The sequence below is a fragment of the Sapajus apella genome, unplaced genomic scaffold (genome assembly GCF_009761245.1).
Source record: "Sapajus apella isolate SASKATOON/1434 unplaced genomic scaffold, GSC_monkey_1.0 scaffold105, whole genome shotgun sequence".
Lineage (NCBI taxonomy): Eukaryota > Metazoa > Chordata > Mammalia > Primates > Cebidae > Sapajus > Sapajus apella.
The window spans coordinates 5,304,231-5,331,926 of NW_022437045.1; the positions used below are offsets into that span (position 1 = coordinate 5,304,231).

At 37.5% G+C, this 27,696-nt stretch overlaps 1 protein-coding gene across 7 annotated transcripts in view; it reads right to left on the reverse strand.

Moving 5' to 3' along the window:
• Positions 1 to 27,696, reverse strand: part of ESR1 (estrogen receptor 1) — a 399,499-nt gene that overhangs the window by 193,726 nt on the left and 178,077 nt on the right. For all 7 annotated transcript variants that reach the window (XM_032258797.1, XM_032258792.1, XM_032258794.1 and 4 more), the window contains one exon: positions 17,596 to 17,712. In XM_032258797.1, the coding sequence (XP_032114688.1) occupies positions 17,596 to 17,712 (117 nt within the window). The remainder of the gene's footprint in view (positions 1 to 17,595; positions 17,713 to 27,696) is intronic.

Genomic DNA, 27,696 nt, shown 5'->3' on the forward strand with positions numbered 1-27,696 from the left:
ACCAAAAGCAAACAGGAGTACCTATTCTTACATCAGACAAAACAAACTTTAATTGCAACAGCAATTTAAAAAGATAAAGAGGAACATTATATAATGATAAAAGGCCTTGTCCAACAGGAAAATATCATAATCCTAAATATATATGCACCTCCCAAATTTGTAGAACTATTACTACTAGACTTAAGTAATGAGACAGACAGCAATACAATACAATAAAGTACACTGACAGTACTAGACAGGTCATCAAGACAGAAAGTTAACAAAAAAACAATGGATTTAAATTATATCCTGGAACAAATGGACTTAACAGATATTTACAGAATATTCTACCCAACAACCACAGAATATATACATTCTATTCATCAGCATATGCAACTTTCTCCAAGATATATCATATGATATGGCACAAGCAAGTCTCCAAAAAATTAAGAAAATTGAAATTATGTCAAGTACTCTCTCAGTCCACAGTGGAATAAAACTGGAAATTGACTTCAAAAGAACCTTTAAAAACATGCAAATACATGGAAATTAAATAACCTGCTCCTAAATGATCATTGGGTCAACAATGAAATCAAGATGAAAATTTTAAAATTCTTTAATGAATAATAATAGCAACACAGTCATCAAAACCTCTGGAATACAGAAAAGCCAGTGCGAAGAGGAAAGTTCATAACCTTAAATGCCTACCTCAAAAACTCTGAAAGAGCACAAATAGACAATCTAAGGTCACACCTCAAGGCACTAGAGAGATAAGAACAAACAAAACCCAAATCTAGCAGAAGAAAGAAAATAACCAAGATCAGATCAGAGCTAAATGAAACTGAAAAAAGTAATACAAAAGATAAATGAAACAAAAAGCTGGTTTTTTGAAAAGATGAAATTGATAGAACATTAGCAAAATTAACAAAGAAAACAAGGGAGAAGGCCCAAATAAGCTCAATTAGAAACAAAATAGGCGATATTACAATCAACACCACAGAAATACAAAAGATCATTCAAGACTACTATGACAGCTTTACTGTAGCATAAACTAGAAAACCTAGAGGAGATGGATAATTCCTGGAAAGATACAATGCTCCTAGCTTAAATCAGGAAGAATCAGAAATCCTAAATACACCAATAATATTGAAATAGTAATTTAAAAATTACCGTCCAAAAAAAGAAAGTCCAAGACCAGATAGATTCACAGCTGAATTCCACCAGACACTCAAAGAAGAATTGGCACCAATCCTATTGAGACTATTCCACAAGATAGAGAAAGAGGGAATCCTCCCTAAATCATTCTATGAAGCAAGTATCACCCTAATACCAAAACCAAGGAAGAACATAACAAAAAAAGAAAACTACAGGCTAATGTTCCTAATGAACACAGATGCAAAAATCTGCCCAAGTACAGTGGTTCACACCTGTAATCCCAGCACTTTGGGAGGCCAAGACAGGTGGATCACAAAGTCAGGAGTTTAAGACCAGCCTGGGCAATATGGTGAAACCCCATCTCTACTAAAAATACAAAAATTAGCTGGGTGTGGTGGTGGGTGCCTGTAATCCCAGCTACTTGGGAGGCTGAGGCAGGAGAATCGCTTGACACCAGAAGGCAGAGGTTACAGTGAGCCAAGATCGTGCCACTGCACTCCAGCCTGGGCTACAAGAATGAAACCCTGTCTCAAAAAAAAAAAAAAAAAAAAAAAAAAAAACCTAACAAAATACCAGCTAACCAAATCCAATAGCATAGCAAAAAAAAATCCGCAATGATCAAGTGTGTTTCATACAAGGGATGCAGGGATGGTTTAACATATGCAAGTCGATAAATGTAATACACCACATAAACAAAATTGAAAACAAAAATCACATGACCATTGCAATAATCACAGTAGATGCAGAAAAAGCATTTAACAAAACCCAGCATCCCCATATGATTAAAACCCTCAGCAAAATAGGCATATAAGGAACATACCTCATTGTAATAAAAGGTATCTACGATGAACCCACAGCCAACATAATACTGAATGGAGAAAATTTGAAAGCATTCTCTCTGAGAACTGGAACAAGACAAAGACATCCACTCTCACTACTTCTGTTCAACATAGTACTGGAAGTCCTAGCCGGAACAGACAAGAGAAAGAAATAAAGGGCATCCAAATTGGTAAAGAGGAAGTCAAACTGTCACTGTTTGCTGATGATATGGTTTTATACATAGAAAACACTAAAGACTCCTCCAAAAAGCTCCTACAATTGATTAATGAATTCAGCAAAGTTTCAGGATACAAAATTAATGTATACAAATTAGTATCTCTGCTATACACCAATAGCAACCAAGCTGAGAATGAAATCAAGAACTCAACCCCTTTTATAATAGCTTAAAAAAAAAAACTTAGGAATACACCTAACCAAGGAGGTGAAAGACCTCTACAAAGAAAACTACAAAAGACTGCTGAAATAAATAATTGATGACACAAACAAATGGAAACACATCCCATGCTCATGGATGTGTAGAATCAATATTGCAAAAATGACCATATTGCTAAAAGCAATCTACAAATTCAATGCAATTCCCATCAAAATACCACCATCATTCTTCACAGAACTACAAAAAATATCCTAAAATTCATATGGAATCTAAAAAGAGCCCGCATAGCCAAAGCAAGACTAAGCAAGAAGAACAAATCTGGAGGCATCATATTACCTGATTTCAAACTATACTATAAGGCCATAGTCACTGAAACAGCATGGTACTGATATAAATATAGGCACATAAACCAATGGAACAGAGTAGAGAACCCAGAAATAAAACCAAATACTTACAGCCAACTGCTCTTTGCCAAGCCAATGAAAACATAAAGTGGGGAAAGAACACTCTATTCAACAAATGGTACTGGGATAATTGCCAAGCCACATATAGGAGAATGTAACTGGATCCTCAGCTCTCACCTTACACAAAAATCAATTCAAGATGGATAAAGGACTTAATTCTAAGACCTAAAACTATAAAATTCTAGAAGACAACATTGGAAAAAGACCCTTCTAGACATGGGCTTAGGCAAGGATTTTATGACCAAAAACCCAAAAGCAAATGCAAAGAAAACAAAGATAAATAAGTAGGACTTAATTAAACTAAAGAGCTTTTGCACAAAAGGAACAGCCAGCAGAGTAAACAACCCACAGAGAGGGACAGTAATCTTCCCAATCTATATATCTAACAAAGGACTAATATCCAGAATCCACAAGGAACTCAAACAAATTACCAATAAAAAAACAAACAATCCCATCAAAAAGTGGGCTAAGGACATGAATAGACAATTCTCAAAAGAAGAGATAAAATGACCAACAAACATATGAAAAAATGCTCTGCATCAGTAATGATCATGGAAATGCAAATTAAAACCACCATGAGATACCACCTTACTCCCATAAGATTGGTCATTTTCAAAAAATCAAATAGTAATAGATATTGTTGGTGATGCAGTGAAAAAGGAACATTTCTGTACTGCTGGTGAGAATGTAAACTAGTACAACTACTATGGAAAACAACGTGGAACTTTCTTGAAATAAAAGTAGAACTACCGTTCGATCCAGCAATTCCACTACATGGTATCTACCCAGAGGAAAAGAAGTCATTACATAAAAAAAGATATTTACATACACATGTTGATAGCAGCCCAATTAGCAATTGCAAAAATGTGGAACCAGCCCTAAAAAGGAATGAATTACTGCTCAGCCATAAAAAGGAATGAATTAATGGCATTTGCAGCAACCTGGATAGGTTTGACAACTATTCTAGGTGAAGTAACTCAGGAATGGAAAACCAAATATTTTACGTTCTCACTGATATGTTGGAGCTAAGCTATGAGGATACAAAGGCATAAGAATGACACAATGGACTTTGGGAACACAGGGGGAAAGGGTAGTAAGGGAGTGAGGGCTACTGCTCGGGTAATGGGTGCACCAAAATCTCATGAACGACTGCCAAAAAACTTACTCATGTAACCAAATACCACCTGTTTTCCCAAAAACTTGTGGAAATAAAAAAATTTTAAAAACAAAAACAAACATGTCTGCAAACTGCATTAGGCTTGCTTTGATCTTAGCCCAATCCCTTCTGGCCCAGTAGGATAGATTTATTCACAATGTCACTTAAACATGCCAAGATGCTCTTACCCATCTATGTTTCTGCTGCCTCTTGTCTTCCAACTTCTTGTTATTGCCAAAAGTTTTCATTTGGAACCTTAGGCAATGCGTGCTCCTACCCAGCCTTGTTGGTGTCTCTACACATTCTCTTAAGTAGACACTTCATGTAAAATTAGGCATATCCACCCCACTGTTTCAAAGGCACCTCAAAGTCAACATGCCCCATGCTGCACTCATCCCCCTCACAAATTGCCTGCCCCCATTTCAGTTAACACTACTACTATTGGCCCAACTATCCATGGTAGAAACTGACAGCTACCCTAGACTATTCTCTTTCCCTCTTCAAATCCAGAAGTCACAATTTACCTTCTAAATCTCTCAGACCTTCTTCCTTTGGCCCACATTCCTCATGGTATTTAAATTCCATTCTTATCACTCCTCACCTGGACCATTATAGCAGCCTTCTAACATGCCTCTTGCTAAAGCCCTCACTCCTGAATCTCTTTCCTCTAACTTATGTTCCCTGAGAATACAAGATTAGGTTCAAAATGAAGAAAGTCACTTCTCTGCTTAAGATCCTTTTATGGCTCCTATACCCCTCAGGGATCTCAAACTCCTGGTTTGACAGATAAAGACTTCTATGTTGCTATTGTAGCCCAGCCTCAGCTCCAGCTGCCTCCTTAAGCACATGGCCAACTGAGCATTGAAATATGGCTGGTCCAAATTGAGATGTAAGTGTGAAACACTTGGAAGATCTGGAAGTCTTAGTGAAGAAAAAATGATGCATAATATATCAATAATTTTTAAATGTTGATTCCATATTAAAATAATATTTGGGGCATATTGGTTAAATAAAATGTATCACAAAAACTAAAAAAATATATAATAATAATTAGTCTTGTAAAACAAGCCTTTAAAAATATAATCACCTGAATATAATTCTACATGTTCCTCACTAATTTTTATTTGCAGAATCAAGCATAAACTAAACCATGTATTATCTCCAGGCATGACCAGAACATCTTTTTTTTTTTTGAGATGGAATCTCACTCTGTTACCCAGACTGGAGTACAATGGTGCCATCTCAACTCACTGCAACCTCCACCTCCTGGGTTCAAGGGATCCTCTCGCCTCAGCCTCTCAAGTAGCTGGGATTACAGGTGCCTGCCACCATGGGTGCCTGTATTTTTAGTACAGACAGCATTTCACCATGTTAGCCAGGCTGCTCTCAATCTTCTGACCTCAAGTGATCCACTCACTTCCGCCTCCCAAAGTGCTAAGATTAAAGGCATGAGCTATCACACCCAGCCAATGAGAACATTTCGTCATAAATGACTCCCACTGCTTTTCAGGATGCCCCCTAAGGTTGGCATACATTTCTGTAATTTGCAAGAAGACTGACCTCAAGTGTGTCAGTTTATACCTACCCGGTAAGCTTTCAAGCAAACATAACCAAACTAGCCTATGCAATATTTAATTGGGAACTTTTCAAAATTCACTATCTTTTTGGGCCTCTTCCTTTCTCTTTCCAAAAGGCAGAAACTAGAAAATCTCACCAGCTCTTGGGATTCAAGTCTTAGTCATGATTATTACATCTCTACTAACAACAACAACAACAACAACAACAAAAAGTTTAATTGTCTTTTCAGAGTCCTGCCTCAACAAACTCGATTCTTGAATTTTTTCTTTTATGTTGCTGGATGAGTTGTAGCAATATATGGCATCTTCTCATTTCACTATCATGAAAGCATCAAACTCATTTTTGTGAATCTCTCCATTCAGAAGAGATTGACTTTCCACAATGACTAGTGAAGAGAATAATTTTGTCCATTCTGACCAATTTTTACAGTTGCTAGTAGTTGCTTTAAATTTAGCGTGAAATGTAATATGACAGCTGCGGCGGTGGCTCCCAACCCCCAATATACACTTGTATGTACTAATTTTAGCTTCGGATTCTAACCATTCCATTATTAATCTGAACTTAGATCATAAAACACAAAATTTAAGATTAGAAAGATACTATAGCTGGCATTTTTCAGAAGTAAAAACTGAGTGAAGAAAAATTAAGTGATCTTCCCAAGGTTCTTAGGTGGTAGGTAAAGAGTCAGATTTAATTACACACTTGATCCTTAGCCAGGACTCCTATTTGACAAAATGATGTTTTTATATACCAGAATAGTCAAAAAAAATTGAAACAAAAACAGACTTTACAATAAAAATTAGAGTTAATGAAAAACAATGAAAACCTTGGCTAAAAGATGAAAATGTCCCTTTTAAATAAATATCAAATAATATTAGGTAATTAAATCTTAAGTAGGTCTTTTAAAGTATCTATGACACCTTCCATATAAATTTATTTTGGTACTTCTGTTATGCAACTAAGCCAAATTCATTGATTGATGTTTTTGTTGAAGAGGAGTAATATCCTGTGCCCACAGTAATATTTCCTAAGTCACAATTTTGGTTTATGGGATATTAATATCTTACTTATGTATGTGTCTATCTCTCATGATACTCTATGTTACTAGTAGGTCAGCCAAGCAGGTGTATAGCAATGAAAGGAGCATTAAACCATGGGGCAGGATATTTAGTTTCCTGTCTGAGAAGTTAACTTAGCTTAGTGATTTGGACAAAAATAATTGAACTGAAAAACAAAAAGGTGCCCTAGATGATCTTTAAGTTCTTTTCAGCTCAAAAACTAGTCACTAGTCTAATCACAACCATTGAAACAAACAAACAAACAAAAGCAGATGGAAATTCTTGAGGACTTACATAATTTTAAAGTAGCAATTCATTCATATAATTACTTCCCCCAAAGTTCTGCATTTTATAGGTTCTATCTACGGAAAAAGTCTTTACATCATATCAAGAATCATTTATTTTTGCAAAAGAAAATTATAGGAACAACAGAAACCCTTTCTGAAATTTTTGCCTGGCCTTGAGTTAATGCCAGAATTTCTTCTAACATTCAAGGTGAGATGAGAAATGGTCATTCTTGAAAAGTACATAAAGATTCCCCTTTTTCCTTCCTATAGGAATCAAAATTATTTCTTAATAAGCAATCAAATAACTGGAGTATTAAATAATCAAAGTTATAATGTAAACAGTTGAACGTAGCCTGGTATAACTATAAGATCTTTTATGTAAGTCTTATGGCAATCACAAAGCAAAATCCTGTAGCAAATATGCAAAAGGCAAAAATAAAGAATTCAAAGCATATCACTACAGAAAATGACCTAATCACAAAGGAAGATAGAAAGAAAGAGATACAGTGAGTAAATGGATTTAAAAAAACGATACCCTATTATATCATGTCTAGAAGAGATTCAATGCACAGTTAAGAAAACACAGAATGAAGGTGAAGGGGCCAAAAAAAAAAATTCTATACAAATAGAAACCAAAAGAAAGCAGAGATAGCTATACTGATATCAGATAAAATAGGCTTTAAGTCACATACTATAAAATAAGGCAAAGAAGGCCATTAAGTAATGACAAGAGGGTCAATTCATCAAGAAGATATAACAGTTGAACATATATATGCACCCAACATTGGAACACCTAAATGAAGGAGGCAAATATTAATTGATATGAAGGGGCAGATAGACTGTAATACAATAATGCTGGAGAAACTCAATACCCCACTTTCAGCAGTGGACAGATTATTCAGACAGAAAATCAATAAAGAAAGTTCAAACTTAAACTATTCTTTAGCACAAATGGGCTTAACAGATATATACAGAATATTTCATCCAACAGCAATAGGACACATATTCTTCTCAAATAAACATGGAACATTATTCATTGAATGTTAGATAAAACAGTATAGATCATGTCTGGGCATGGTGGTTCACGCCTGTAATCCCAGCACTTTGGAAGACCAAGGCAGGCAGATTGTTTGAGGTAAGGAGTTTGAAACCAGTCTGACCAACATGGTGAAACCCCATCTCTACTAAAAAATACAAAAAATTAGCCAGGCATGGTGGTGTGCACCTGTAGTCCCAGCTACTTGGGAGTCTGAGGCACCAATCGCTTGAACCCAGGAAACAGAGGTCACAATGAACCGAGATTGCACCACTGCACACCAACCTGGGTGATACAGTGAGACTCTGTCTCAAAAACAAAAACAAAAATGAAAAAATCAATATAGCTCATAGATTTGGGCACCTATTTAATAAGTCTTAAAATAAGTCTTAAAAATTTAGTAACATTGAAATTATATCAAGTGTTTTTTCCAACCATAAATAATATGAAACTATAAATCAACAACAAGAATAATTTTGGAAAATTCACAAATACGTGAAAATAAAACAATATACTCTAAACCAACAAGTGGGTCAAAGAAGAAATAAAAAGGAAAGTTGAAAATTATCTTAAAACAAATTGAAAATGGACACACAACACACCAAAATTTGTGAGATGCAGCAAAAGTACTTTCAAGAGGGAAGTTTATGGCAATAAATGTCCACAACAAAGAAGATTCCAAATAACCTAATTTATATCTCAAATAACTAGAAAAATAAAAATAAACTAAGCCTCAAGTTAGCAGAAGGAAGGAAATGATAAACATCTGAGGAAATATCAATGAAATTGACACTAGAAAAACAAAATATCAATGAAACTAAGAATTATTTTTAAAAAAATAAACAAAATGATTAACCTTTAACTAGACTAAGAAAAAAAGTGAGAAGATGCAAATAAATAGAATCAGAAATGAAAGAGGAAACATTACAACCAATAGCACAGACATAAAAAAAATTATAACAGAATACTATGATGAATTATACACCAACAACTTGGATAGCCTGGAAAAAATAGATAAAGTCTTAGACACATACAACCTACTGAGACTGGAACATGAAGAAATAGAAAGTCTGACCAGACCAATAACTAGAAAGAAGACTGAATCAGTAATAAAAAGTCCTCCATGGAAGAAAAGCCCAGGACCTAATGGTCTTTATTGCTGAACTCTGCCAAACATTTAAAGAACTAATACAAATCCCTCTCAAACTCTTCCCAAAAATTGAAGAGGAAGGAATACCTCCAAACCCATTTTACAAGGCCAGCATTACTGTGATACTAAAGCCAGACAAGGGTATTACAAGAAAATTAAATCTCATGCCAATATCCCTGGTGAACATACATGCAAAAATCCACAATAAAATACTAGCAGAGCTGATTGCAACAACACATAAAAGGATTATTTACCATGATCAAGTGGGATTTACCCAGGGATGCAACAATTGTTCGACACATGCAAATCTATAAATATGGTACACACATTAACAGAATTAAGAGCAAAAAGCATGTAATCATCTCAATAGTTGCAAAAGAATGCATTTGACAAAATTCAAAATCCTTTCATATTAAAAAACTCTCAACAAATTAAATATAGAAGGAATGTACCTCAACAAGATAAAGGCCATATATGACAAGCCTACAGCTAACATCATACTCAATGGTGAAAATTTGAAAAGTGCTCCCTTAAGATCAATAACAAGACAAGGATGCTCACTCTCAGCCCTTCTATTCAGCATAGTACTGACAGTTCTGCCAGAGCAATTATGCAAGAGAAAAAATAAAGGTATGCAAATTGGAAAAGAAGATGTTAAATTCCTCCTGTTTGCTGATTACATGATCTTACATATAGAAAACCCCAAAGCCTTCACACACAAAAACTATTAGAACTAATAAACAAATTCAGTAGTTTCAGAAGAGAAGCAACACACAGAAATCAGTGGTGTTTCCATACACTAACAGCAAACTATCCAAAAAAAGAAATCCAGAAAAATCCCATTTATAATAGCTATGAAACAGCTATGAATAAAACAAAATATTTGGGAAGAAATTTAACCAAGGAAGTAAAACAATTGTATGCTGAAAACTATAGACATCAATAAAAGAAACTGAAGAAGACACAAATAAATGGAAAGACATGTTGTGCATAGATTGGAAGAATTAATATTGTTAAAAATGTCCATATGACCCAAATTAATCTACAGATTCAATGCAATCCCTATCAAAATTGCAATGACATTTTTTACAGAAGTAGAAAAATAATCAAAAATTTGTTTGGAACTACAAAAAATACTGAACAGTCAAAGCAATCTGGAGCAAGATGAACAAAGCTATAGGCATAACACTACCTGACTCAAAATACACTACAAAGTTATAGTAATTAAAGCAGCATGGTACTGACATAAAAACAGATGTATTGACCAATTGAACAGAATAGAGAACCCAGAAATAAATCCATTCATTTACAGTCAATTAATTTTTGACAAAGCTGCTAAAAGCACAAAATAGGCTAAAGGACAGTTTCTTCAATAAATGTTTCTGGAGAAACTGGATATCTACACACTAAAAAATGAAATTAGACACTTACTTCATGCCATATACAAAAATCAACTCAATCTGGATTAAAGACTTAAATGTTAGACCTGAAACTATAAAAACTACTAGGAAAAACAACAACAACAACAACAACAACAACAAAGGAAGAACACTGTTCTTACAGGGATCGTTGTGCTGCCTACGCTCATGCTTCCTCCAACTGAACTGACAGTCACAGAGGCTGACCTGCCTTCATCCCTAATAGGTAACAGACAGGCCTTGGGTTTCTTACCTAGAATACGAAGGAGTTAGATTAGATCAGTGGCTTGCAAATTGTGTTTCGTGGAGCCCTAGGGTTCCAAGAAGGTTTCTCATGAACATCATATTGAATAAAGAGAAGGGTATGCCAAATTAGCTTTTATCTGTTTCATAGATGAATATCTGCCTCTGCTTATGGAAACAAGAGCTTGATTGCTTTAAAATATTGCCAAACATTGGATTCATTAGTCTTTAAGTTCCATATTTGATTCATTACTTGATTCAGTATATTTCTTTGCAAATAAAAAATTATGATTGGGGAGTTTTTAATAAATATCTATGATATGAATTAATAAAATAATATTTTCAATATCACAAATATATACTGTAGACTGCTGCTTAAAACAACCAGTCTCTCTTTGTTAAAGAGCAGCTGGCTTTTCTTTAATATTTTTCTTAAATTCAATCCTAAATATGAGCACCCCAACCTACCTTCTGAGAAAACTTGGATTCACATGCAGCTACAAATCTTCCACAATTATTGGGCAATTCAAAGAAAGTGATTCACATCTACATTTTTAATTTTTTAATTTGATTCTACCATCCTGAACATTAATAATTGGTTGCATACTTTTCTTTTCTTTTTCTTTTTTTTTTTTTTTTTTTGAGATGGAGTCTCACTCTGTCACCCAGGCTGGAGTGCAGTGGTATAATCTCAGCTTACTACAACCTCCATCTCCTGGGTTTAACCGATTCTCCTGCCTCAGCCTCCCAAATAGCTGGGATTACAGGTGGGCTCCACTACGCCCAGCTAATTTGTGTATTTTTAGTAAAGACAGGATTTCGCCATGTTGGTCAGGATGGTCTCAAACTTCTGACCTCAGGTAATCCACCCGCTTTGGCCTCACAAAATGCTGGGATTACAGGCATGAGCCACCATGCCCAGCCAGTTGTTTACTTTTGATACAAGATAGTGAATGTAGGATTAAAGAGGATTCCAACCCCCATCCCCAGGTTGGGAGTTCATCCATCAATAAAGCAAATTACGATAACTCATAGTGATAACTATTAAACTCAAGCAACAAGGAAATATTTTATTTTCCAATGTTTCATTGGGCTTCTGAGTCATTCTGGACACATGTATATTTCCCTGTCTATATTAGTAGTATGTTATTTTCTCACCTTAAAATTATCCCACTAATTTTTAGATTTATTTGTTATTTTGGAATATTTCTAAAAATTATACGGCAACATTTGTTATTAAAATAAATAAACACTAGCTGACAATTACTACTTTGTCTCAAATTTCTTCTTAATGTGTTATAAGGAAACATACCCAGAATGGTCAGTGCAAGAATCCTGCACATCAATTAATTTATATGTGCCAATTTCCTCACAAGCAATATGAAAAGTTTGCCTCAAACATACCTCTTAGTCTATGGTGAGAAAATACCTTTCACAAATATGTGCAAATCTCTGGCATCATAAAATGATAAACAACACATCTCACCTGTCATTTGGCTATATTCAGCATATGAGATCAGCAAAGAAAAAGCACAGCTTAGGTGCTTAAGCCAAGTTTTTATTCTTCACAAAGAAATTCGAAATGTATGCCTTATAAAAGTGATAAAATTGCCATTCTCTTTCTTTCAACTGAAAAAAAAACAGCAGTGCTTGTATATGATGAAATTCTTTAGAATTATTTTTAAGACAGAAAAGATATATAATAGATAACACTTGTGTGGCACTTTAGATTTATATTTTCCCTTGTTATGATTTGTCATCTTCACGACAGGCTTGTTAAGTGGAATTATTTATTTATTTATTTATTTTTGAGACAGAGTCTCACTCTGTCGCCCAGGCTGGAGTGCAGTAGTGCAATCTCTGCTCATTGCAACCTCCGCCTCTTGGGTTCAAGTGATTCTCCTTCCTCATCCTCGTGAGTAGCTGGGATTACAGGCACCTGCCACCACACCCAACTAATTTTTGTATTTCTGGTAGAGACGGAGTTTCACCGTGTTGGCCAGGCTGGTCTCGAACTCCTGATCCAGGAGTGATCCACCCACCTCGGCTTCCCAAAGTGCTGAGATTACAGGCGTGAGCCACTAAGCCAGCCAGTAAAATTTATTTATTTCCATTTCATATTTGAAAACAGTGAAGCTCATAAAAGTGACTTTAACAAGGTTGCTCAGTAAGTTTGAGGAGGAGCCAGCATTTGAACAAATTTATCTTTGGAAGAGTTCCTCTTTCTACCAAACTAAGCAAGAAGGCCAAATTCTTGAGCAACAATATGTCTTGGAAGTCAGGGGGTCTGAGTAACATTCTGAGTTGACTAGACCTGGAAGCAGTTGGATAAAGCTCTAGGTTCCCATCCTGATCTTTCAGTACTTGAGCCATCTTGCAACCTAGTCTCCGCTTGTCATCGGGATTTTTATTCGCCTCTTCCCACACAAATGCTCTCTTTATACAGTGAGGAGATTGAGGGAAGGAACCAGAATCTTATTCATGTTTGCTTTATCCCCAACAGCTTGCATATAAGAAGCCCTACGCAAATAACCATTTAAATGAATTGAATCAATTCATTAATTAGTGCAAAAAAACACTTCTGGAACTCCTACTTTGTGACTTGTTTCATGCGAGATCAGTAACTGAGACACAGAGGCCCCCTGCCATCGTGGAGCTTGTGGACCATATATAACGACAAACATTGAGTGACTGATAATTGCGATGAGAGCTAAGAGAAGAGCTGTTTGCTATGAAAGCTAGAAGATGAATTTTCCAGCACTTTGATTTGGAACTTCGAGCCTCAGGAACTGTCAGGGAACAGTTCAGGCCTTCCTGAAGAAGAGACATGTAATCTACAACCTAAAGTTCAAGGGGAAGAAGGCAAATAAAGAGGAAAAACCAACTCAGAGACCAGCACATGTACTAGGACAGAAAAGCATATTCCCAAAAGCACAATTTAAATCCTGTATCTTATTGAGCTACCATGGTTCAGAACCAAATCCAGTAACGATGCTGGGATTTTCAGCGGCAGTATTACAACAGATTAAAATTGTTACTTAATGTAGATAAATCATGCACTCTTTTGGGTATTTGGAATAGATCTTCAGTAAATTTTCTCAGCCTTGCTATAAAAGTAGGGAGTAGGTCTGTGGTTCTCTTTTAACTGAAACTAAACTTTTTATTTCATAGGTAGAGTTTCAACACCCTAATTGGTAACCAGTTTGGTTAAGAAAGTGGATTGTTGTGAACCCTAATGGTTGAAAACATGTTGTAAAGATTTATTCAGCCACAGCTGGTCTTTACCATGTGACTGCGCATTTTATGGTTAGTTATCATTGTACTTCCAATTGTAAATTAAGTCTTTATTCAATGGGATTTTTCAAGGAGTTGTTATAGAAAGTATCCTGTGGCCATGTGTGGTATCCCATGTTGTAGAAAATATAATAAATTATATTGCTTTATGGCAAGCACTTTATACATATCATTAAAATAAGACATTCTCATGGGCTATAATTTTATGAATTTAAAGTTTCACTTAAAACTTATGCACATATAAAAACTGCCAGAAAGATACATGTTTTCATTATACATAGATAAATATTAAGCAATTGCTGAGTAATCCCTATGGGATATTGCTACATACTGAATTGTGCACCCTTAAAACTCATGTTGAAACCCTATCCCTTGGGCCTCAGAATGTGACTGTATTTGAAAATTGGACCTTAAGCGAGGTAATTAAGATTTAATGAGGTCCTAAGTATGGGGCCCTAATCCGGTATGACTGGTGTCTTCATAAAAAAGGAAGAAGATGCAGACGCATGGAGGAAAGGCCGTGTGGGGACACAGTGAGAAGGCGGCTATCCACCAGCCAAGGAGAGAGTCCTCAGGAAAAATCAAACCTGTCAACACCTTGGTCTCAGACTTCAGCTTCCAGAATTGTGAGGCAATTGACCTCTGTTACTTAAGGCACCCAGTCTATGGTATTTTGGGAGGGCAGCCTGTTGTAAACTGTGTCCCCACAAAACTCTTATGTTGAAGCCCTAAGCCCCAGTATGACTATATTTGGAAATAGGGCCTTTTTGGAGGTAATTAAGGTTAAATGAGGTCATAAGGGTGGACCCCTAATCCAACAGGGCTTATGAGAAGAGGAAGAGACACCAGGAGTACTTGGACACAGAGGAAAGGCCATGTGAGGGCATGGGGGAAGACGGCTGGCTACAAGCTTAAAAGAGAGGCCTCACAGGCCAGGTGTGGGGCTTATGCCTATAATCCCAACACTTTGGGAAGCCAAGTGTGAGCAAATCACCTGGGGTCAGGAGTTCAGGGCCAGCCTGGCCAACATATAGTGAAACTCTACAGAAAAATACAAAAATTAGCTGGGTGTGGTGGCATGTACCTGTAGTCCCAGCTACTTGGGAAGCTGAGGCAAGAGAATCGCTTGAACCTGGGAGGCGGAGGTTTCAGTGAGCCGAGATTGCACCACTGCACTCCAGCCTGGCCAACAGAGCAAGACTTTGTCTCTCAAAAAAAAAAAGAAGAGAGGCCTCACTAGAGACCAAATTTTCCAGCACTTTGATCTTGGACGTCCAGCTTCCAGAAATGGGAGAAAATTAATTTATGTTGTTTAAGGCACCTAGCCTGTGGTATTTCATTATGGCAGCCCTAGAAAACTAACACAGATATATATTTTACAGTCATCGGGATACAACCAACTGTATGCAGGCATACATGGTCTGCTATGTGCAGTCGAATTATCTAGATTCCTAGGTGAGAACAGTGGAGAGACTTTTATTATGTCTTTGCATATTAGAATTTTTGTTAGATTAAAAATGAGAATGCATAATTTATATTCATGCAGCCAGACTGTATCTGGATATTAATTACAATAAAAACAGAATTGTTTTTATGAAGTGGGGTCAATGCATGGGTACCCTCACATTTTAAAAAATGTTTTGAACATGTTCACAACTTGATTATTTCAGCTTTCAAGGGGAATGTATGTAAGAGCCTGCACTTAGCCTACCTATAATCACCAAAGAAGAATATTAAACCCTGACTCCACTGTTTCAAATTAAGCTTTTCTCATGCAGCTGTTATATTCCTGTCACTTATCAAGTTACCTTAAGAAGCATTTTGTGAGTTTAATTAAGCCTGACTAATTCTCCAACAGTACAAAGAAAGATGAATTCCTTAAATATTTAATCCATCTACGACTCAAGTGTCATTTTCTGAATGTAGCTGCTAAATTCTTGGAATTAATTACCCTTTGAATTAAAGCTGCTTTTTCAGATGTTCAAGATGTATAGTCATAGTCACAGCTCACACAATGTGTAAATTCAACATTGCATCTCTTCACCAGGAGAATTTATTCCAAAGGCTGCATTCCAAACCTCAACCTGTCCGGCTTATTTATGACCCCGGGACTAAGAAATCTTTCACTCTAAACTTGTTAACAATCAAGCCTGTCTTTATCATAATTTCCATTCTTGGTCTTTCCTCTCCTTCCTCCTGCACCCATGTAAGAATGAGTTAAAGGTTAGCTGCCCTCTATCTGCAAAATCACTATTCCTTTTCACTGAAATTTTGTTTTCCTTGAATCACCCCAAGATTCACCTCCTTTAGAAAAGAAATGGGCTTTTCTCTATTACAATCAGCAGGTAGCACTGTCATCAGCCCTTCCCTCTGCTCGTATTTTTCTGAAACACTACATGAATCCATGACTTTATTTATTTATTTATTTAGAGACAGAGTCTCGCTCTATCACCCAGGCTGGAGTGCAGTGGTACAATCTTGGTTCACTGCAACTTCCGCCTCCCGGGTTCAAATGATTCTCCTGCCTTTGCATCCCAAGTAGCTGGTCCTACTGGCACTTGCCACCACACCCAGCTAATTTTTGTATTTTTAGTATAGACAGAGTTTCACCATGTTGGCCAGTCTGGTCTCGAACTCCTAACCTCAGGTGATCTGCTCGTTTTGGCCTCATGACTTTAATTACACATTTTCTACTTGTTCTCTTCCACTACACTGAAGGCTATCCAAGACTAGAAGCAATGTTCCTCAAGATGAGACTCCCAAGAATACAACGAGCTCAATTAGGCAACCACACTGATGGGGCTCCTAATATTCCCAGAACTGGGAGTCAGTTTCCAGATTCCTGTATGAGAAAACTGGAAGATGGGATACATGAGAAGACAGAAACACACACACACACACACACACACACACACACACACACACACACACACAGCCACAAAGGCCACAAAGACACAAGCCCACAGGACCAAATCCTGAGTGATTTGGCACTTATTAGTGTAGTGCTCAGTAGTCAACAATGCCAGCACCATGCTAGACACTGAGGTTAAGAAAGTGGCTGGTTGACTCAAGTTCTAAAGAGAAAGGTGTCTTTTGATTGAAATTCACATTCCTTAAGGAATGATAAGAGATTGAAAGGCTATAAATTAGCTACTTAGCTTTCACATGTACAAGTCTCAATTTAGGGAAAGTTTATCCTCAGATATCATTTTCTAGCACTTGCAATATAAACAGTAACTGAAAAATTTTTCTAGAATAATTCACTAAGCACTCTTCCTTTTCTTCCAACACTGCCTCCCACACATCTTGATTTAAAATATAATTATTTACATTGAAAATCTAAAACACAAAATGGCATGTTAGAATTTCCAGTGCCAGATACTTTCACCATATTGAAATAAAGTGGAGTATGAAAATACTTTTGTTGCAAAGAAAAATAAGAATAGAAAAAAATCAATTAAAAGAAAAAATGCAAAATTCCTATGGTGTTATTCGGATGGGAAGAGCCAGCACCTGGTGGTGGCCAGGGCAGTCCCCAAGGGCCCCTGGGAGAGATGTACCTACCACCTTTCATCATTCCCACTTCGTAGCATTTTCGGAGCCGGCAGGCCTGGCAGCTCTTCCTCCGGTTTTTATCAATGGTGCACTGGTTGGTAGCTGGACACATGTAGTCGTTATGTCCTATTAAAAGCAAGAGGACAGAATTAATATTATTTCAGGAAACAGCCAATCAGAATCTACAGTGAAATCTTTTACGGGATATTTTCCTATCACTTCCTCAGCTTTACTATGTTGCCACTCAGCCTGCCTGCCTTTTTCTGTCCTCCTTGAAGTGCAAACAAAACCTCTCATGGACTCAACTTCTATAGCAGACAATTGCATCAGGAGTCCACTGGGCAAGTTGCCTTCAGTTCATCCAGCCTGTATTTTGTAGCATGATATTTTATATGGTTATGTTTTCTCAGCAGATAAGGCTTTTTGCTTTTTGATTTGTTTTGTTTTACCAAGGCTGCTTGCCAAAATCGTTGTCAGGGTAGACCTGTTAAAAATAGAGTTTTCAGAGAGAGAGTTTCAAAGTAGCCCTTCTTAAAATATAATTTAACTAAGTAGGTACTCAAATGCATCACAGGATATCTAAATTCAAGCCAGCTTGGTGGGCTGGGTGGTGACAAAGTTCAGTCCTTTAGGTCGTAAGTTCATCCCTCACTGACTGGCTGGAGCACTCTGAGCAAGCTACCTAACATTTCTAGGTCTCACTTTCCTCCTCTCTAACCTAGAAAATAATGGAACCCATCACATACAGTTATTCTAAGAATTAAAGGTGAGAACATAGGTCAAGAGTTTATACCATAGTTCCCTGAGTACGGAAAACACTCAAAAGATGTTAGTTGTTGTTACTCTTATTTTATGAATAACCCTCTTTCTTTTTTCTCTTGTTGATTCTCTCTCCCTCAAATGCTCCTTACTCATTGGCTTTGATCACAATCAACACTGTCCCATAAAATAGTCTCCCTTACCCCCCACACTCTCTAACTTCGATCTTCTATCTTATCCCTCCTTCCCAGCTGAACTCAGAAATGTTTGCACATGAAGTCTCCTTTTCTTTACCTCTCCTGCATGGCTCAGCCCACACCAATGTTTTCCACCTTAGTTGCCCCAAAAAAAGCAGCTTCCTAGGATCACCAATGACTACTGTTGCCAAATTTTAGATATTTTTTGTCCACATCCTACATAACCTATCTGAAGCAGCCTACGATGTTGATTCTTCCCTTCCCCCTTGAAATAGGCTTTTCCCTTGGCGTCCATAATCCCAAACACCCCAGTCCCTTCTGCCTCTCAGGCTGTAGCCTGCCAGTATTGTTTGCAGATTCAATTTCTTCCATCCACCATTAAGCCAGAGCCGCTCAGGGCTCAATCTTAGGTCTTCAACTTCTCTTACTACTCCACATTCTCCCACAAGAGAACCTAATGGACGCCCATGGCTTCCATCTTCACCAAATGCAGATCACTCAGAATGTATGCTCCCAATCCAACTGTCTCCTCAGAGCTCCTGGTACATATGTCCAGCTGCCCACAGGAAGCTTCTGCTCTAAGATTTAGAAGTCACCTCCATCCCTTTATCCCTCAAAAGGAATCTGGTTTATAGGAAGCAGAATATTAAAATTCACAAATTAATACATATTGGCATGTTTTTATAAAGTCTGTTTGCATAAATCTAAATTCTTACATGTCTTGGAGAAATGTCCTGAATTTAGACTAAGGAAATTATATATATTATTGTAAAACATGTTTCTCATTCTCCCACTCCAAAATTGAATATATATTCCACACTTTAATTCAGATTCTCTGCTTAAGTCTCTATTTTTTTCGTTTACTAAGGGCAAGATGCAACATGTAGTGAAATGTTTTAACTACAGAACTCTTTGTTGTTTATTCAACTGAAGGGTCAGGCCCAATTAGAAGAGGGTGGAGTGAGGACTTGACAAGAAAGGCTAGTCTCATAAAACTTGGTTTTCCATCTTTAAATATACATTATAAAAGTCACTGTACAAATGGGCTTCAGATCAAATTAACGTTTGCACTCTTCTATTGCATAACAGAAACCAGAAAACTAGTCAGCAGAGTTATGAACCTGTAACTTCAGTAAAAGACCACACACTGACTCAGATATCCAGACATAGTTATTATTTTTATAATTGTCCTTATTAATAGGGTCAAACTGAGGAAGTAATAGAACCAGAAACAAAACTTATCTGTGCAGATGCTAAGTGCAAGCAAAAAGTATATTCTTCTGATACCTTAAAGAAACTTTCAGTGTTTAGTCTCCTGTGATATTTATGTAGTATATGCTGATATGTTTTAGCTTAAAAAAAAATGATTATATGGCCAGGTGTGGCAGCTTACGCCTATAAACCCAGCACTTTGGGAAGCTAAGTAAGGTAGGAGGATAGCTTGAGATCAGGAGTTTGAGACAAGCTGGGGCAACATAACAATATCTTGTTTCTACAAAAAAAAAAAAAAATATATATATATATATATATATTAGCCTGGCATGATGGCACATGCCTGTAGTCCTAGCTACTCAGGAGACAGAAGAATCGCTATGAGCCCAGGAGGTCAAGGCTGCAGTGAGCTATGATCACACCACTGCACTCCAACCTGGACAACAGAACAAGACTCTATCTCTAAAAAAATAAATAAATAAAAAATAAATAAATAAATTAGTATACATTAAGTTTCGGAAGAAAATAGTCAATAACCATTCAAACCAAATATTACTTTGCCTCACTTTCTCTCCAGAGCCAGTTACTTTGTAAGCCAGAAGAAGATGGGAGAACTGAATTGGGTCAGAGGCCAGTTGGCTGAGACTCATGTTTGGATTGGCCATCCACTGTAGATGTGTATCAGAATGGAATTCACAAGGGAATTCATCTCAACAAAAATGGAAATTAACATACAACAGAATCATGTACATACTGCAAACCTTTTGTGACAAAGCTAGAATTGATAAACTGGCAAAAAGAAAAATTTAATAAATACATATTTGATATATGCAATGAAAACAAATTATTCTTAACCAAGCACCATTAACAACTATTTGTAAGTCTTCAGCTCACATCAGAAGAAGAAAAACAGCAAAGTAGGGTTTTTTTTCCTTAACAAGTATAACTTGGTCAATATGTGTTATTAAAGCAATTGATTTAAGTTGCATTAAGAAGAAGTTCTTTTTAAATTTTATTATTTGGTCTTATCAAAATAACGCATGAGAAAATCTTATTGAAGTAGAGTCGATTTTCTAAAAAAACAACTCACAGCAGTTGTCTTAGTGAAACATAGCAGTGTGGGTTTTTTAACTGAAGAGACAGTACTGTATGTATGTGATCAGATTGGCCCCAAAAGTCCTTCTGTGCAGGCTGGGATGAACCCAGCCCAAAGGGCCAAAGCCACAATGTGACATTCAGGTGAAGGTTCGGAAAAATAATCAGCACTATTTTCTTGCCCGCCAAAAAAATAAAAATAAAAAGCCTCTGGAGGAATCTAGGGCTTGGCCGGTAGGAAGTGGAGGGGACAGAAGGTGAATGAGATGGAACCAGAAAGAAGGAAGTGGGGAGAGAAGACGCCTGTGAGTAGGAATTGCCAGGCCCACCCCAGCTCCTGCAGCAACAGAACGACCTACTTTCAGCTTTTCTCCAAGCTTCCGTTTTCTTCATTTTCCTTCTGTTCTTATTTTCCCTCCATTGATAGAAGCTGGTTTGGCTTTGTTGTCATTACACAGAAAGTCTACATTTGTTAGTTATGAAAATAAATAATGACGGGGCCAGGCGCAGTGGCTCATGCCTGTAATCCCAGCACTTTGGGAGGCCAAGACAGGTGAATCACAAGGTCAGGAGTTCGAGACCAACCTGACCAACATGGTGAAACCCTGTCTCTACTAAAAACACAAACATTAGCTGGGCGTGGTGGCAAGCTCCTGTAATCCTAGCTACTCAGGAAGCTGAGGCAGGAGAATCTCTTGAACCCAAGAGGCAGAGGTGGTAGTGAGCCAAGATTGCCCCATTGCACTCCAGCCTGGGTGACACAGCAAGACTCCATCTCTAAATAAATAAATAAATAAACAAATACCCATACCTATGCAGAGATTCAAAAGGAATATAAAGACAAGCCAAGCAGTCACCTTAGAGAAAGCCAATATGATATTGCAGGTCTCTCTTTTTGTCCCTCTGTTCCCTCAGTATTTTCTCGCGGTCACCTCAGACCAAATCTTCCTGAGCTTCTGACCTGTATGTCCACCTGCCCCCATCCATCAAGACTTGACTCTCTCACACTCGTCAAGATGGATGTGCCCCAGATAGTTCTGACGACTATCTTCTTTCCTCACCAGTGTGTTCCTATTCACTTACCAGCTGAACCAAGAAATGTCTGCACCTGAAGCCTGAAACACGGGCTTGATCATGGATTTGAGCTTCTTCCTCATTCAACCCTCCCTCCCCATCCCTGACACAGCCACGCAGATCAAAACAAATATTTTCTCATTATTTTTTAAAGCAAAACCATTTCTGCCTTGAGCACTACCATAGTCTCTACCTTCTCTAGCCCAGATCATTACAGCCAGATCATTACAGCCCACCACATGACCCTCTGCCTCCAGCCTTCCCCTACCAATCATTCCCCACCATGTCATCACAGTAATTTTTCTAAAATCATATGCCATCATGTCAATATCCTGCTTCAATAGCTTGAGTCTCCTCCAAGCTCTAAAAGTGAAATCTAAATGCAATGCCTTCGCACAGTTTGCAAAGCTCTTAACACTCTTCCTTGCCTTCCCTCCCCGCTCTAATTCACACCCAAGTTCCAGCCATGTCTTTCTGTTGACACACGCCATGCTTATCACCCCCAGGACTTTGCACATACTCTTCTTCCTGGTGGAAACACACTTTTCCTTCTCTTGGTCCGACTGACTCCTACTCATCTTTCAAGTGTGCCAGTCAAGACATCAATTCCTCTGTACCATCTTGGCTGCCCTTCCAGCCATGCTTAGTTTGTGTCTTATCATAGCACTTACTATGTTGGGCTTTAACTGCTTGTCTCAATACCCAGATCGGCTTAGGCCTGGCAAGGGGTGGACCATTTCTGTCTCATTTATCGCTGTTGATTCTGAGCCCAGCACATTCTCACACACATAGCAGAGCTCAACAAATGTCTAATATCTGAATAAACCGAGATGCTAAAGCTCCCTTCACCCCCAACTTCATCTGTGGAGCACAGGCCTCTTGAGGGGGATGATCGGGGTTCTATACAGGAAGTAATGAGTGGAAAGGTGAGGACCCTGAACAATATGATGAGGTATACCTCAGGGCCCCAAACTTAAATCCACAAGAACAAGGCTTGGTTCTAAGTAGAGGCAGTCTGCTCTTTAGCACTAGGTGGGGCCAGACATGAACTTAAAGCAGATGGTCATAGATGAACAGGGCCTGGAAGGGATCCATGAAGTCATGCATTACCCATGAATTATCCTCACTACTCTTTCTATTTTGAGGCCTTGCTGTTTTCCTAGTATGAGTGTATTTCATGATTTCCTCAAAGAAAAGTCAATATATTCTAATCATTCCAAAACTTGTTCTTTATAGAAATGTTTTTCTGAGTTAAAATGCTATTCCCCCCATGCCTGCTAGTTATGTAGACATTTTAATATGGTTCATTTTACTAATAATGATTTGTTTTCATAGTATGTTTTAACTTTTTAAAATTTCTATTCTGTGATTTTACTAAACTCTACAAGATTTAGCAGTTTCCTTGATTCATCTCCCTATTCACCACCATCACCAGAAAACACTTTAGCTTTAAATAAAATGGATCAACGCTATTATTTCCCTAGAAATAAAAGTTCTTATAAATGAATTATTAACAAGGCTGAAGAAAAGGCATATCTTGATCAAAGGGTTTCTTACATATAAACTGCATAAACTGTCCTGTAACTGACCCATTTTATGAGAAGCTAAAGTTCAGAGTACTCTTCTCCTGGCTTAAATGTTGAATATTAAGATACTAAAAATATTTGCTTTCATCATAGCCTACAAATTTGAAAATCAATTTGTCCCAATAATGCAAGTCTATAACATAAGTATGTGGTATAGTTATTTTTCCTTTTTCATTACTTCCTAACTACGGAGTCAGAAGTCATATTTGAATGGTTCTTTCCCAGTATTTCCATCTCAAATTGATACATTTCAAAATGTTCCACAACTTACAACACATCTAGGGATTTAATTTGTGACTAGAAAACTTCAAAATATATCACATCTATTCTGGCTTTATAATTTTTTTAATAAATACACTCCCTGAAGAGATACACAGCACTCTGAGAAAAAATGAAAGTCAAGGAGACGCTTTTAGACTAGGCTATAAAAGCGGAGTTATATAAACTGGGAAAAAGTGTTGTCCCCTTAAGAAATAAATATTTTACATTTCTTAACATATATGAGCATTTAGCTAATTGTTCATATTTTAAGGCTCAGAAATGAATTCTAAAAGAAAAATGAACTTTCCAATGTTTAAGTACTCACACATCAAATAAGAGCCAATTTTAGCTAATCCTGTCAAAAAGCCTCATTAGAGGAGTCCAACAAAATAGTATTTTATTTTCAAAGTCCTATTTTTTATACCCGATTTACCCATAAATTTAGCTAACACATATAAAGCTTGGCTACCTTTATAGTCTCCTTATTAAAGGCACTCATTGAATATTTGCATAAGATTAACCATGGTTTATTATATTTTGAAGCATCCAGGAACCATAGTTTATGTTGACAAATAAGATGTCAAAATCTGAATTTCTTTCTACTTCTAAGCATCCGCATATATTCACACAGTGTAAAATACAGCTTTGAATCTGATGTGAAATCACAAGTTTCTGTACGTATTTGGCCAAAGGGAAACCTATGACATTTTAGTTTTATCAGTGAAAGACCATATTATCCTTTAGGTGTTAAGGTACAGAAAACATAGTTTTGAGCTGTAACATTTGGGAAAAGAATAAGAATCTCCGCCCACCCCCCCAAAAAAAAAAAGAAAAATAAACTGCACGTGAATTTTCAAAGCACTGTTATATAAACCAGCAACTATCCAGACCTGAGTAAGTGCCTCCAAGGGCCCTCCCTGCTCTGGCTTGTTCATTTCACATTTGTGTTCACTTCCTATCTGGGGGCAATTCCATAAGCTTATCTGGCCAAATATTCTCTCTACCAAGGAAACTGAACTTTCTAGGTACTAAACATCACATGCCAGGAATTGTGTTATACATTGATTGCTTCATTTAACCCCCTAGCAACTTTATGAGGAAGGAATTATATTAATCCTATTATACAGATGCAAAATTATAATAGAAGTTTAAAAGCCTGATCTAAGCCACACAGCAAGCAAGTGGCAGATGGGTTTTGAACCAAGGTCTCCTTCATTCCAGAAGCTGAACTCTCATGCATTCTAACAACCTTCATACATGGAAAGCCCAGATTCTCCAAAGGTCAAACTCTTCACTCAAGAATGGTATTTACTTTCCAGATTGCAATAACGTAAGGATTCTCTGCAACTGTCTGACCACCAAGTGTTCTGCTTCCTAGGAAGCGCAAGTATAGGAAAGAAAAAGTAAGAAATTAGCCAACCTAGTGTTACTGTCTTCTTTTTAACATATCTACAAGACAAAAACTTACTAAAACCACAACAATATTAAATTATTTGAGCAATACACTTTGACTTCTATGACAGGGATGAAATGCACAGTCCAACTCCCTGGCCACCACAGTACAGAGGAACAGAAGTCTTGTCCTGCCTTACACTCTGAGAAAGATATTCATCCTGTAGTACCTAGTACCTGCATCTACCCCAACCCTTGACTCCTGAGTGATGTTTTGTCTTGGTAGTACCACCCACATTATTTACTATAACCAAAGCAAAGAGGGGTTGTGGGAATCACAGCATAGAACTGGAAAACAGGTTCCAACAGTGAGATCACTGGAACTCACTAGCAAAAAGGAAAGGGAGACCGGCAAGAAATTTGTTATAAAAAGAAGAATTCAAAATGTTTTTACATGAAAGTGGGAATGTATGATTGTCATAAAACATGAAGGATTAAAAGTATTCACACTTATGCCAAGGAAAAATAATCACACCAAAACACCTACTAATCATCTTTGAGTAGTAAAGTAGATGAGGCAAAGAGAAGATGTGAAGATGTTTTCAACAGCTTTGCCAAATAGTTAGGGCTAAAGGGAGGAGGAGGAGAAAGTCAAATATTCTGATAGTTTGTGCCAGGATGCTTTGAAAATTGCTCTTACCATTAATCAAAAAGAAGATCTGATTTGGGACAGGGGTAGCAGGATGATACATGGAACAATTTAAAACCTGTTGATATGAGATTTCAGACATAAACTCACAAGTGGTCACCCAGCAAGCTGTTGTAAATACAGTTCTGAAGCTTGGGAGGTATGTCAAAATGAAGTGGGACACCATATTCCATTTCCAACAAGTGGAAGCAATTTCACTTCCAATAATTCCACTGCGGAGTATAGACCCAAAATAATTGAAAGCAGAAACTCAAATAGTTATTTTTACACCCATGTTTATAGCAACATTACTCAGTATAGCCAAAAGATGGAAATTGTCCAAATGTCCATCAACAGACAAATGGATAAACAAAGTGTGGTCTATCCGTACAGTAAAGTATTATTCATCCTTAAAAAGGAAAGGAAACTCAGATACATGCTACAACATGAATGAATCATAAAGACATTATGCTAAATGAAAAAAGCCAGACACAAAAGGACAAATATTACAAAGGTGTACTTATATGAAGTACCTAGAATAGTCAAATTCACAGAGACAGCAAGTAGAATGGGGTTACCAGGAGATGTAGAGAAGGGGGACTGAAAGTCATTGTTTAATAAGTACAGAGCTGACCAGATGTGGTGGCTCACTCCCTTAATCCCAGCACTTTGGGAGGCCAAGGCAGGCAGATCACCTGAGGTCAGGAGTTTGAGACCAGTCTGGCCAACCTGGCAAAACCCCATCTCTACTAAAAATACAAAAAAATTAGCTGGGCGTAGTGGCGGGTGCCTGTAATGCCAGCTACTCGGGAGGCTGAGGCAGGAGAATTGCTTGAACCCCAGAGGCGGAGGTTGCATCAAGCCGAGATCATGCCACTGCACTCCAGCCAGGGTGACAAGAGTGAAACTCCATCTCAAGAAAAAAAAATGTACACAGCTTTAGTTTGGGAGGAAGAAACGTTCTGGTTGTACAAAAATATGAATGTACTTAATGCCACTGAACTGTATGCTTCAAAATGATTAAAGTAGTAAATTTCATATTATGTATATCTTGTCATTATTTTTATTTTTATTTTTAATATATATATATATTTTTAATTTCAATTGTTTTTGAGGTATAAGTGGTTTTGGGTTACATGGATGAATTGTATGGTTTACTATAATTTTTAGGTTCTGTTGGTGGGAAACGGAGGGACAGCGGGGGGTTGGGGAGGTCAGGGAGGGATAACATGGGGAGAAATGCCAGATGTAGGTGATGGGGGGATGGAGGCAGCAAACCACATTGCCATGTGTATACCTATGCAACAATCCTGCATGATCTGCATATGTACCCCAGAACCTAAAGTACAATGAAAAAAGAAAAATGAAGGCTGGGTGCAGAGGCCTGTAATCCCAGCACTCTGGGAGGCTGAGGTAAGGGGATCACTTTAGCCCAGGAGTTTGAGATCAGCCTGGGCAACATAGCAAGAACCTAGCTCTATTAAATGTTTTAAATTACCCAGGTGTAGTAGTGTGTGCCTGTCATCCTAGCTACTCAGGAGACTGAGATGGGAGGATCACTCGAGCCTAGGAGGTTGATGCTATCCTAAGCTGTGATTGTGCTGCTGAACTTCAGCCTGGGGGACAGAGTGAGACATTGTCTTTAAAAAAGGAGAAGGAGAAGGGGAAGGGGAAGGAGAAGGGGAAAGGGCAGGAGAAGGGGAAAAGGATGGGGAAGAGGAAGAGGAGGAGGAAGAAGATGAAGAAGAGGAGGAAGAAGAATAAGAATAAGAAGAACAGGAAGAAGAAGAAAGAAGAAGAAGGAGGAGGAGGAGGAGGGGGAGGGGGAGGGGGAGGGGGGAGGAGG